Source organism: Tachysurus fulvidraco, chromosome 13 (genome assembly GCF_022655615.1).
Source record: "Tachysurus fulvidraco isolate hzauxx_2018 chromosome 13, HZAU_PFXX_2.0, whole genome shotgun sequence".
In the NCBI taxonomy this organism is placed as follows: domain Eukaryota; kingdom Metazoa; phylum Chordata; class Actinopteri; order Siluriformes; family Bagridae; genus Tachysurus; species Tachysurus fulvidraco.
Window position 1 is genome coordinate 24399449 of NC_062530.1, and position 12891 is coordinate 24412339.

General features: G+C 40.2%; 2 protein-coding genes across 2 annotated transcripts in view; both read right to left on the bottom strand.

Moving 5' to 3' along the window:
• Positions 1–3470, bottom strand: part of LOC113652669 (AT-rich interactive domain-containing protein 3B-like) — a 58113-nt gene extending 54643 nt beyond the window's left edge. The window contains exons 1-2 of the mRNA XM_027161884.2: positions 3151–3470; positions 1212–1826 (exon numbers count right to left, since the gene is read on the bottom strand). Coding sequence (XP_027017685.2) covers positions 1212–1826; positions 3151–3186 — 651 coding nt within the window. The 5' untranslated portion in view covers positions 3187–3470. The remainder of the gene's footprint in view (positions 1–1211; positions 1827–3150) is intronic.
• A 1371-nt stretch (positions 3471–4841) lies between these two features.
• Positions 4842–10998, bottom strand: fam219b (family with sequence similarity 219 member B). The gene is made up of 6 exons (XM_027162048.2): positions 10574–10998; positions 9559–9670; positions 9297–9390; positions 8548–8622; positions 7371–7413; positions 4842–7023 (listed from the first exon to the last, which is right to left on the bottom strand). The coding sequence occupies exons 1-6, from the start codon at positions 10640–10642 to the stop codon at positions 6871–6873; spliced, it is 546 nt and encodes a 181-aa protein (XP_027017849.1). The 5' UTR covers positions 10643–10998; the 3' UTR covers positions 4842–6870.
• Between the last annotated feature and the right edge of the window lie 1893 nt (positions 10999–12891).

Genomic DNA, 12891 nt, shown 5'->3' on the forward strand with positions numbered 1-12891 from the left:
CTATGTTTTAACACCACTTTACACAAACACACACACACACACACACACACACACACAAAGACAGACGCCTTCTGGGAACTGGTCCTTACACACCCTGGAGTCTGGCCAAGTGCTGCTGAGATTCAGCCAGGAGCCTGGGAAACACACACACACTCCAGGGAGAGCGAGTGCAAAGTGAAAGCGTGACGCATGAGCTCTGGCTTGATGCCAGCACACACTTCCAGGGTTTTCTCTCTCCACACAGCTGACAGCAGGCGCTGCTTGGCGTGACTCAGACGTCCGCAGGCTCTGTGGGATTAGTACGCACGGTGCTTGGCGCGGCTCCAGCTCTCTAACAGGCGACTGAAAAGCATTTGAGCTGTCAGCAGCGGGCACTCGTATTACACCACGCAAAATAAGAGAAAAGAGTGTTTCGGGGAGAGAGAGAGAGCGATAGAGATAGAAAAAGATACTGTGTGCTGAGAGCATGATGTGTACCAAGCAAACAGCACGGCAAAAAGTACAATATTCCAAGACATGTTTGATGCGTAATGTTTGCTTCTTGAGTTTTGAGGTGAATCGAAGTCTTGCACAACATCACGTTTGTTCTTTAAATATAAAAAATTATTCAACTGATTTCTTGCTAGCTACAGATATCCCAGTTTTACTACAAGTCTAAAGGATCAGGATCATATGCAGTGTTTAGCCTGTTTGACTCCAGCCCTGATGTGTTCTACGCATCAGTGCGTTTTTTTTTATGCAGGTGAGATCATCGGCATCACGCTTGGCGCTCGGCCGTGGACTAAATCTAGTGAACCCACAGTGTCTGAGCTGAGAGGTCTCAGTCTGCCACCAATAAAACACTGAGAAAAGCCAGTTGACTCAATCAACTCAACTGCAAGGAGTGAATCAAAAGTAGTGAAAGGATAAAACGGAGCCAGAGCTAGAGCTGCAGAGAAATGCCAGGAGTTCTGGAGATTCTGACTGATGTACAAACACTAGATGCAAGTCATAATGTGTGAGACTATTTTTATAACCATTTAATGAAGAAGTTTTTTTACACACCCCTCAGGGAACAATTTAGGTCATTTAATTATATATAATATGAAACCAAACCAAACACCAACAAAATAATTATTTATAGTCTGATTCAGATTAAAAAAAAATGGACTAACAGGTGTGTTTAATTGATATAATACGAGGACGAAAACAGGGAACTGTTTCATTCTTACCTGTTTAATGTGTTCATCGTAGCCCCAGTCGGCCTGTCCATTTGGAGATGCGGCCGTTTGAGGACCAGCAGGTGAAAGGTCTTCATCCGGCTCCTGTTTGACCCTGATGGGAGACGCGTCATCTCTCTGAATTCTGGTTCCTGCCGCAGTGCTGGCTGCGTAGCCTGTAAACTGCCTGGCCATGGCACTCTGTTGTAGTGCCAGCGTCTGCTTGCGCAAAAACTCCAGCCCACTCACTGGGCTGTCGTCGTCGTGCTCCTCCTCGCTGCCTTCGTCGGCCATCGGTTCCTCTTCATCATCGTTATCAGCATCGATGTCTTCGTCGTCGTCGTCGTCATCGCCCGAATCCCTGCCCCGAGCGACTTCGTCCAGCCTCTCCACGTGCCCCTGGGCCTTTCCGCTATTGCCCATTGTAGATGCTCGAGCTGCCGCCAGGATAGCGTGCTGAGCGGCCACTTGTTGAGCGTACAACAGATGAGCATCACGCAGACGCCGCTCCTTGCGCTCCATCTCCAAACGTGCTTGCTGCTGCCGCTGCAAATGCTCCATCACGGCTTCGAGCTTCACCCCCGCTGCACCTCCCTGAGGGCAAACGCTGCCTCCTAAACTGCTCTCCTGAGAGAAATAATGAGAGGATGGGGGGGAAAGGAGGAAGTAACATAGTCATCAATGACCTGCCATAAACAGGCAACTCTAATTACATCTCAGAAAGCGCTGAAGCTTCTCATGAAACCAAATCCCTTTAATCCAATCATCAGAATGTCACAAAACTCACCACAACAGCAATCTGATATCTAAAAGATCTCTTGCTACTCGGCGCAGTCACTCATCACACAGTATTATTCATCGTTTTTCCTACAATCACAGCAGCTGAATATTTGTCCTTCTTCGATCTATATCGCATTGCTGAGTGCACTGGATCAATATCTTAGCCTGGAGCTATTCTCCCTGAAATAATGCATGAGCCAGCACAAGGCTTTCTAGGTGTAATTGTGTGTCAGGACTTGGAGGGGGGTAGTAGAGGGGGCAATAAATTATACAGCTGCCTTTGATCTCCAATTAACATTCGGTGGATGTGAAGATTAGGGTTACGCTGTGAGCAATAGGAAGTGTATAAACAAGTAAAACATTTCCAGGCTTTAGAATGAGTCAATTATTTGAGGAGTGATTTGAGAGCTCTGTTGGGGCCATGATGTTTTCATCAGACACTCAGAGGACTATGATGAGGTCTGGATTAAAAGGGAGTCTAATGCTAAATAAAGAACCAAGTCAAAATTCTGGCCATTATGAAAAATACAACCTTACAACCATAAATTGCAACGATCATAAACACAGACTAGTTTCATCCTGTGGAGAAGAACTACATAAAAATATATATTACCACACCCACGTGCTCTTTTTATTTAGATATATTTAAACATAATTATACGGATATAAATAGGTCCATAATGTGAGATATAATTATAGGTCGCTTTACACGTCGCTTCTGGTCAAATTACGCAAATGAATACCTTTCAATTTTGGTGAAAAGGAACTCCGAAACCGCACACATACGAAGTGTGTATACACACACACACGCGCGCGCACACGCGCACACACACACACACACACACACACACACACACACACACACACACACACACACACACACACGCACGCGCACGCACGCACACGCACACGCACACAGCTATCACACACTCTTTAGTACGCTAGCACGCAGTAGTCATGACGACGTAGCCTACTATGTTTCCATGGATACTACTTAGTACGCTTTATCAAGAAAAATGTCAACTTTTACACGTACGTCATAATAATAATAATAATAATAATAATAAGTTAGATACGTGTGTGTTTATGAGGCGCACGAGACCTCTATAGTTCACACAGAATGAAGCTGTAGGTGAGTTAGGAGCCCACACAGAGTCTCTGGGTCACTCACCATTTGAGTCTTGCCGCTGTTGGAGTTGTCCACCATCCCTTCAGCTCTGACACACTTTACCTCACTTCACTGTGTCAACCGTCAACAAGAGCGCGCGCGCACGCAACTTATCAACGGAGTCGTATAAATAACGGTTAAAACAACAACGACGACAACTAAATACTCGATAACTACGGCTAACGGATAACGGAGTCCACTCGGGTCTAAAAAAAACAAGTTTAACGCGTCGCGAGAGGACGGAAACGTGAAGAAACCGATCACATTACGTCCTAACGCCTGTAGCGTTCAGGTTGCGGCTCGCGCTTGGATTAACACCACGCCCCTCCTCCTGCATCGCCCCCTTTACCAAGCACCGCCCATACAGCACAAAACCCCGCCCACTCCACTGGCAGCATGCTCCTATTCACAGCTCTATTATATGAATTTTATTATCATTTTTATTGCAATATTATGTATTAAATAACACACACACACACACACACACACACACACACACACACACACACACACACACACATATATATATATAAATGTGTGTGTGTATATATAAATTTCAGATATAAAAATAATTATATTTATATAATTATTAATTTATTTTTGTTATAATGAAATAAATAATTAGATTTTAATTATTTGTTTTTATGTTATAATTATTGATAATTATTGTGATCAATCTGATCCATTTCACACCCTCTAGTCTGAGATTTAAACGTATACTTTTCTTTAAGAAACAATGTATATAAGGAGGTAGACACACTGGTGATTACAGTCAATAATCATGATGGCATACAAATAATAAATCATAGTCAGTGTTTTTCCTTGGGCTTCTGTTTACTATCAGTGACAGATTATAATCTCACTGTGCCAGATTTTATTGGATCTAAATTTGTTCATTGGAAACAGACTGAACGCAACACAGGTATAAAAAATGCACAATAATAATAATCTCTCGTTATATAGCAGCTTTCACAAAGATAAAAAAGGTAATTCATATTACTTTACAACTTGACAGTCATAGAACAGCACAGTGGAGTGAACGCTTACAGGCTGAAAAGATCAAATCAACTCCAATAAGATTTAACAAGACTAATTAAACAATTAAAATAATTTCTAGCTCATTACTGCCACCTAGTGGCGAAATGTAATAACACAGCGACTAGTTGTAAGAAATCCAAGCAATTGGACTGGACTGATAAATTTGTAAGATTGTTGGTCCTTCTAAACCTTCTAAACTTTTATATTAAAAAAAAAATTCAAGGAAGAGAACATCTTTTCCTTTTTAAACCATGCTATCTGTATGTACTGTTTTCCTTTACACCACTATGCTGTTTTAATAGTTTATTAGTTTCGATATTTAATGACTTGTTCACACGAACCTGAATTTGTTTGACCCTGAAAATGTTTTTTGTTATTTAATACAGATGATGTGTTATTGCTGTAGTTGCTAAAAGTGTAAAGGTTTCTCTTAAGAGACATTTATGGAAGGAGTCTCCAGTGTCAGAGCTTTTAACAGAGGACTTTAGAAACGGAAAACTGTAGTGTCTATCTTTTTAATCAACGCATATGTAAATAATCAGTGATATATTCCTGCTGTATGACCAATAACCCACCAAGTCCTCTGTAATTTAATTAAATTTCTTTTGCTAATAGAGAGAAAAAAAAGAAAGAAAGAAAGAAAACCCTCACATGGATAAAATCAAACATAGTTTATTCAAATACTGGTTACTGATTACTTACAGTAAAAAGCCTTGTTATATTTTACAGGTATGTTCTACTAACAATACAAGTCTTTCTATATTTTTAATATGTAGATGGAAATAAAAAAAATAAATAAAAAAAAGGTTTTCACACTGAAAACAAAGTGAAGTTATTGCGTGAGTGATGATCCATAATCGCTACTAAAGATTGTCTGATTAGTTGCATAGTGAAGGAGAGGAAAAGTCCACTCAGAGCTCCAAGTGCAACATTAACATTCACTCCAATCAACACACACACAAACAGAACACACACACACACACGCACACACAAAGCATCAACACGGTAAATAATCTCAGCTAACTAATCAAACACATCCCTTTTCTTTTTTTTTCCCCTCACACAAACTTGTAGTTTAATACGCTTCCATTTAACACTCAATACTCAACACAAGTCCTACTTATCCTAGCACAGGATGTTAGCAATCCTTTCTTTTCTTATTTATTTTCCATTCAAATGTGGAGAAAATAAAATATCACAGTGTCCCTTATAGGTAAATTAAGTAAAAGACTTTGTCCTGGTTTATATTCCTATATTGAAATGTGCAGCACATTGAAGCTGAATTGTATTAAACAATACGATTTTTGTAGTGATACGATTTGGGCCTTAAAAGTTTTTTTACATTTCATCCGAAAGAAATTCTGGGTGTGGCAGTAGCACATGATGGATTAAGAGCACACACGCTTGCCGACCGAATGTTATGTACTTTCACAAAACAAAAAATATATTAATTCAATTCTATATATTTATACAGGATACACGTCATGTTGTGTTGCGCCTCGATGCTATAACTAACTATATCACAACCTTGTCACTCTTCTCACTCTCATACTGTGAGGTGAATCTCAGAATCTCTCTCTTCTTATCTTTAAAAAACTTTCATGGTGATTTGGACTCGGAGTAAATTTCTGGGTCTGAAAAATGTAAACAAAATCCCAAACAAGCAAATATCTCGAAACGCACCTTCAAATGCCACAAAACCTTCTCTACTAAAGCATAAACTAAAACATCTACTAAAACATTAGTTTACAAAAAAAAAAAAAGCACAAGCACAATACAAGTGTACATAAAAATAATAATTAGAAAATAGACAGCTGGTTTACTGTTTTCCCACCTCACATATCAGTAACGTGTAATGTAATGCCATTAAAAAGTGAAGAGAAAACAAAAAGAAAAGAGAATACTGCTCTCTCATCTCTCCAGGCAGCCGTTCGTCAGAGTGCAATGTTTTAAAGCGTGGAGGTGTCAGTAATATATACGATGGAAAGCTTGAGTGTAAGTGTTAGATTAACATATCTGGAGGAGCGAAGAACTTCCACAGATTCACACAATAGGTGAGAAGTCAGTGATTTAGTTAAGGAGGATTCAGATCAGATCTTGCTCCATCACCTGCTTCTGTTTTCTGATATAATAAAAAAAAGGGTGGCGGAGAATGTTAGTTATTGTAACCTGTTCTGCACCACATCTGTAGCATCTGGGTTTATTTACAAATCAACACCGAGGCACTTCTGTGTTTACTTTGGGCTATGTTCCTTGTCTGAAACAGCGATCCCATCTCAGAATTATACAGATGTAGAGTTTAGATTTATAAAAACATTCCAGGAAAGTGCAGGTATCTCACAAGCGCCGTCTTTTCTCAGTATAGGAACACAGACAAGAAGAGAAATTTGCTATGCTACAGATGCGGTACGCAGAGATCATGCAGATACGTACATGCGTGTCGATATTATTCTGACTCTCGCGCCGTGACCTTTCGCTAAAACTGCATAACAGTAATTAACGACGTCTCCATTAGTCTGCAGGGGAAACGCTGAGGATGTGGGGTTAGATTAGTGTCATCGCTACAGGAGATCAGGAACGCTCCTCTGCGGTGTGGTAGGACTTCGGACGGTTCCACGATGCAGAGGTACGCTCGCTTCAGTAACGGGTTCTGTGTTAAAGGCGTGATTTCGCTCCTGCGCAGGTTCACTGCAAGCAGCACGACGGGCCGTCGGACGAGCAGCAGCAGATGGACGAACCCATGGCTTTTGGAGGAATGAGGTCCAGATCCTCGTCATCAGGGATTTCGTCTAGCCGGTATCCGTCTTTTAACAGCTGGCGGCTGAGTTCTGGATGAATCTTTAGAAAAACGACGAGAAGGAAGAGATGAAAAAGGCGGCACGATATTATGAACAGAAATCCAACCTGTATCTCAGTACTGGACTGTACCACTATTAAAATCTACCATCATCAATCTCACTTGCTAAAAGCCAGCCAAGTTGGCCAAGCAAAATCCCTTTTTTCATTAGTGACATAACTTCTAGGCTCCGCCTCCTAAAGTTTCACACTGGAATTATAGTGAAAACTGGAAGTTAATCAGTTATAAAAAAAACCCCCACCTCACTATCAATCAATCTACGGTTTCAAAGTGGTCACTTATTTGAGTTAGTATTGATCAGCATCATCATCATCATCGAGTGGTTTACCTCTGCTGAAGAATATCCAGACGAATACTCCAGCTCTACATCACTGCAGGAGAAAATAAATCAGAAACATGTCACAGTACATTACACACTTTGATTCCTAGACAGTGATTCAGGCAAACAGAAAAAGAGCGGATGAAGGTTTATTGCCGTCATGTGGAAAGAAGATCATCCAAAAGTCATGTAAACCAGTGGTCCCCACACCCCGGGCCGCGGACCGGTACTGGTCCGTGGACCAAATGGTACCGGGCCGCCCAAGGAACAATAAATTATTTCCATTTTATTTACTGTGGTGTATTTCTCTTGGGTTTGTGCGACTTTCCATGGACGAGAGGTTAACTGGGAGCTGAGAGACGTCACCTAAAGCCGCACCAATACCGTGCATGCGCAAAATATCATGATATCGGGCCGGGTTTAGGTGACGTCTGGAGCTGAGCGGCTGCAAGCGGCAGTGGTGTTGTAGCTTTGGTGGAGAGAGAAGGTGTGTATCGCTCTTCTCTCTGTTCACCGGTACTTTGTCATGTTTAACAGTGCTTGGTGTACGTGTATATTGTGTTTGCTCAAATTTAACCCACAAATTAGCAAAAATGAGCACGAAACAGACGTCGTTAGAAAGTTAGAAACTCTGCCAGTGTACTGGATTAAAGTCATGGCGGAATACCCTGAGATTGTCACCACAGCACTTAAATCCCTATTGCCATTTCCGACATGCTATCTGTGTGAAGCGGGGATTTCTGCAGTGACGGCAACCGAAACAAAACAACGGAATAAACTGGACATAAGCAACACACTTCGGGTGTCATTGTCTCCTATTACCCCAGATGGAACCGTCTCGTTGCAAAGAAACAAGCTCGGGGTTCTCATTGATTTCGCGTTGTAGTGAGTTAAAATGGCATGTTTAAATACAGTTAAATTAAAATGATTAATTTTAATTTAATTGTATAGCCCCCATCCCCCACCCCCAGCAGGCCACGGTAAAATGATCAAAGATTGACCGGTCCACGGCGAAAAAAAGGTCGGGGACCACTGATGTAAACTATTGAAGAATCATCCTACATGACAAAACTGCATTCAAACAAGGAGGTAAATGTGCACTTGGTGAAGTACAAACTCTAAACTCTACGTCTGTTTCACAGGAATAAAACCAGAGTATGAAGGTATGAAGTGGTGTCTGAGTTACCTGTCTGAGTCCAGAGACACCAGTGGATCTTCTGCGTTCTGACTGAGTGCTGCGTATCCTTTATTAAACTTCACACTAATAAAAAAAAAAAAAAATCCATTTGAAACACATTGCTGAATACACACACATGTGAAGAACGTTGAAGGACACAAAGCAACCTGCTCAGCTTGGTTGGATTCAGAGCTTTCTAAAGAGTTCCTCATGAAACAAACACAAATCTCACTACTCACAAACGGACACGGATATTTAAACCAGCTGTGTGTAAATTAGGTGATAATGTAAAGTTTTTTTGTTTTCCTGACACTCGATTTTATAAAAGGAGATAAAATGTAAGTCGCTCTGGATAAGAAAGTCTGCTAAATGCTGTAAATGTAAAAGGAGAAATTTCTGTCACTCTGCCTCGACTAGCTTCTTGACAACATCCGGAGTAAAAATGTTCTGTAATCATCTGATTCGTTCCCAGACTGCTTCATTGAAATATACACATACTAGGGTTTTTGATTCTGATTGGTCAGGAGGTTCAATGTTCGACCAAAAGAAAAGTAAAGAAAAGGCGCCCACACGTACACGGGAACCGACGATGTTCTCTTCAACCCTGAGTTCAAATCAACACAGCGGTAAAAAGTTTTTAGACGACCTGGAGACGAGTTCTACCATGTAATTTAATCATCATATTGGGCTTGAGGAAAATTAACACCGCTCATCACGGTTATTTGTCTAAAGGAGCCGCTGAAGATCTGCTCACTCACTTCTTAACTCCGTGTCTGGGCTGCTGCATGACTGTCCCCCCGGAGGAAAAGCCTTTCTTCTTAAACACTCTCCTGGCCATTTCTCTGGGTCTCTCTGTGAAACATTCACACACAGAAATAACACACACTTTAAAAAAATCTTTAACAGTGTGATATATTGCTGTGCTAAATCACACGTTCAAGGTGATGAAATACAGAAACAAAATACAGAAATTCAAGCCAGGATTCTTCTTTTACTGATAAACACTGAGCTTCTACTCACGTAATTTCATGTTGATAGATTTGGCCATTATATACGGTCCTCTCTTCTCGACCGCCGCTCTGTTAACTCCGTCTGCAGCCGGCTTGGTTCTGCCGCTCCTGCTACCGCCTGCCTTTGTAGAGCAAATATCGTTAATACGGTGAAACACCATTTCTCGTTGCACATAAAGAACCGGATCTGTAATAAAATGTTATCCTAATTCCTTCGTATAACAACACGATTAGGAAATCTCTACAGGTCGACCTCTCTCAACAAGTGAAGTTTCTGATTCACTGATTAAAAGGAATCGTCGGTTTACGTTTGTCAGTGTGCTCCTGTATCCTGTAACTCTAACCTCGTGCACTGCGTCTAGGAGCTAGTTATACAGAGAGCGACGTGTGGAACGTACGGACACCGTCACCGTGTTCATCGTCGTGTCTGTCTTGGTTCTCTGGATCCTTCTAACCTAGTGAATAACAAGCCTGTAGGTGCTCAGGTTTTCCTGAACGACTGTGTGCACGTGTGGACGGTGACCTGTAGTGACCCTGACCAGGATAAAGACTTCTACTGAAAGTTTTTTTTTAACGTCAATAAGCAATAAGAATGAAATAGGGCCCTCAAAAATATTGACACCCTTCATAATGCATTAAAGAAGAGCCAAAGGACTAAAAAAGGTACTTTTTTGTTTTTACATCTTAATTGTTATTTCACATTTCATATAAATATTAAACTTTTTCTATTAAACACTGGGAAATTATAACACTAAACACAATAACAACAAAATAAATAAACAGTTGTACAGCTAGCTGCTTGCTAACCCGAATGTTTGTTTGTTTATTTATTTATTTAATTTTAGCTTTCAGGTTTTTTTTACAAAGTCTTTATAATTTGATGTTATTTACTACATTAATTATGAGGCAGACAAAAATAAAACGATTATCTTTAATGTTATTTGCTGTATTGTGCTAGCAGCTACACAACTGCTACTGCATTAGCATCACTAGCTTCTACAGAAGGAAATGTAAATAGAACTTACTGTCATGGAGGGAGACCCGGCTACCAGACTGTCCTGTTCCTTCTCCTGTTCCTCCATGATGTCGTTCATGTTGGAGCCGAAAGTAAACCGTTAACAGTCACGTCATGGTTCATGTGTCAGTCAGGAAAAACATGTTTACTGACACTACAGTAAGCAGAGATCCCAACGAGTCGACACTTGAATACGGATCTTTGAAGTGAATTCTGAGAATCGAGTCGCACATACAATTCCAAACGAGTCGACACTTGGAATCGGATCTTTGAAGTGAATCATGAGAGCCGAGTCGCACATATAACATAGACCAAACGAATCGACACTTAGAATCGGATCTTTGAGGTGAATCATGAGAGCCGAGTCGCACATATAACAGATACAAACGAGTCGACACTTTGAATCGGATACAATGAGGTGAATCCTGAGAGCCAAATGAGTCGACACTTGGAATCGGATCTTTGAGGTGAATCCTGAGAGCCGAGTCGCACATATGACAATATATCCAAACGAGTCGACACTTGGAATGGGATCAGCCGAGTAGCACATATGACATATTAGGTTTTTTTCTTCTCTTAATCAAGTTAGACAGTATATTTTATATAAATATATGAATGTATATATTAAACGTACCTTTTATTGTTGTAGTTAAATTTTAAGTAAAATATCTCAGCTGTTTACTACTTCAGTTAAATAGTTTTTAATTGGATCATTTATGTTACTTTTTATTTATTTATTTTAATTATTTTATGCACCAAAAAGAGAGTACTTAATTTCGTTGTACGCTGTGTATCGATCTACAGACAGTGTTCATAATATTGCAAACGTAGTAGAACGTAAAGAAAAACGTAGGGAAAAAGTCAACTCGAAGCCGAAGGAGTCGACTCTTCTTATTGTGCTGCGCCAAGTGATCCGGCTCAATGAACAGATCCGGAAATGCCATCATTATGAAAGGATCCACTTTCACAATAAAAGTCTCTGTTTTCTTAATAAAGACAACTCAAAAAAGAATAATTATATATATTTTTATGAAAATAAATAAATAATCGAACGTACCGAAAAGAATGATTACTGCCTCTAAAATAAAATGAAGTAGTGGGTAAAATGGTGAAATCTTTGAATTATTAGATTTGTAATAAAATATTAATTACATAATATAAATAATACGTAGGTTTAAATGCATACAAATGAATACAAATTGTCGTTATTTATATTATTCTGTTCATATATTAATCTGTTCATAATTTAGTATTCATCCATAACCGAATAATATTAAATAAAGATTACATTTCCTTTACTAAAACTCACTGGGATCTAACAGCGGAATCGTCTTATATTTTAGATGAATGTTGTTACACTGTGTGTCCACCAGGGGGAGCTAGAACCAACTACATCTTCTGCTCATCCTCCGCCTGTGTGAACGGTTATTGTTTGTTTTAATGGTTATTTATTATTGACGGAGGCAAATCGCATTTTTTTATGTCACGACAAATAACAATCAGATCTCACACTTTTATCTTCTAAGCTTACAGAATGATGAAAGAACAAACTAATGTTTTTCTCAAACTCAAAACTCCAAAAATGGGGTTATCTTCTTAGGCAGAGAAAAATATATCATTGAATTTTTAATTGTGTGTGTGAGTGAGTGAGTGAGTGAGTGAGTGTGTGTGTGTGTGTGTGTGTGTGTGTGTGTGTGTGTGTGTGTGTGTGTGTGTGTGTGTGTGTGTGTGTGTGTGTGTGTGTGTGTCTTCGAGTGTGTGTGTAGTTGTGCCAAATCTCACCTTACACTTCCACCTACTAAAAATATATTATTTGCAAATAGTAAAGCATCTCTCTCTCTCTCTCTCTCTCTCTCTCTCTCTCTCTCTCTCTCTCTCTCTCTCTCTCTCTCTCTCTCTCTCCATTTGTCACGTGTGCATCTGTCTGTTTACCTCTCTTTCTGTCTGTCTGTCTGTTTACCTGTCTTTCTGTCTGCCAGAATGTCCCATCTTTCTGTCTGTCTGTCTGTCTGTCTGTCTGTCTGTCTGTCTGTCTGTCTGTCTGTCTGTCTGTCTCCATCAGTCTGGCTCTATTTGTCTGTCTGTCTCCATCAGTCTGGCTCTATTTGTCTGCCTGTCTTTCTCTCTGTGTTCATCTGTCTGTCTCTATTTGCCTGCCTGTCTGTCTGTCTATCTGTCTGTCTGTCTGTCTGTCTATCTGTCTGTCTGTCTGTCTGTCTGTCTGTCTGTCTGTCTTTCTCTCTGTGATCATCTGTCTGGCTCTATTTGCCTGTCTGTCTGTCTGTCTGTCTGTCTGTCTGTCTGTCTGTCTGTCTTTCTCTCTGTGAT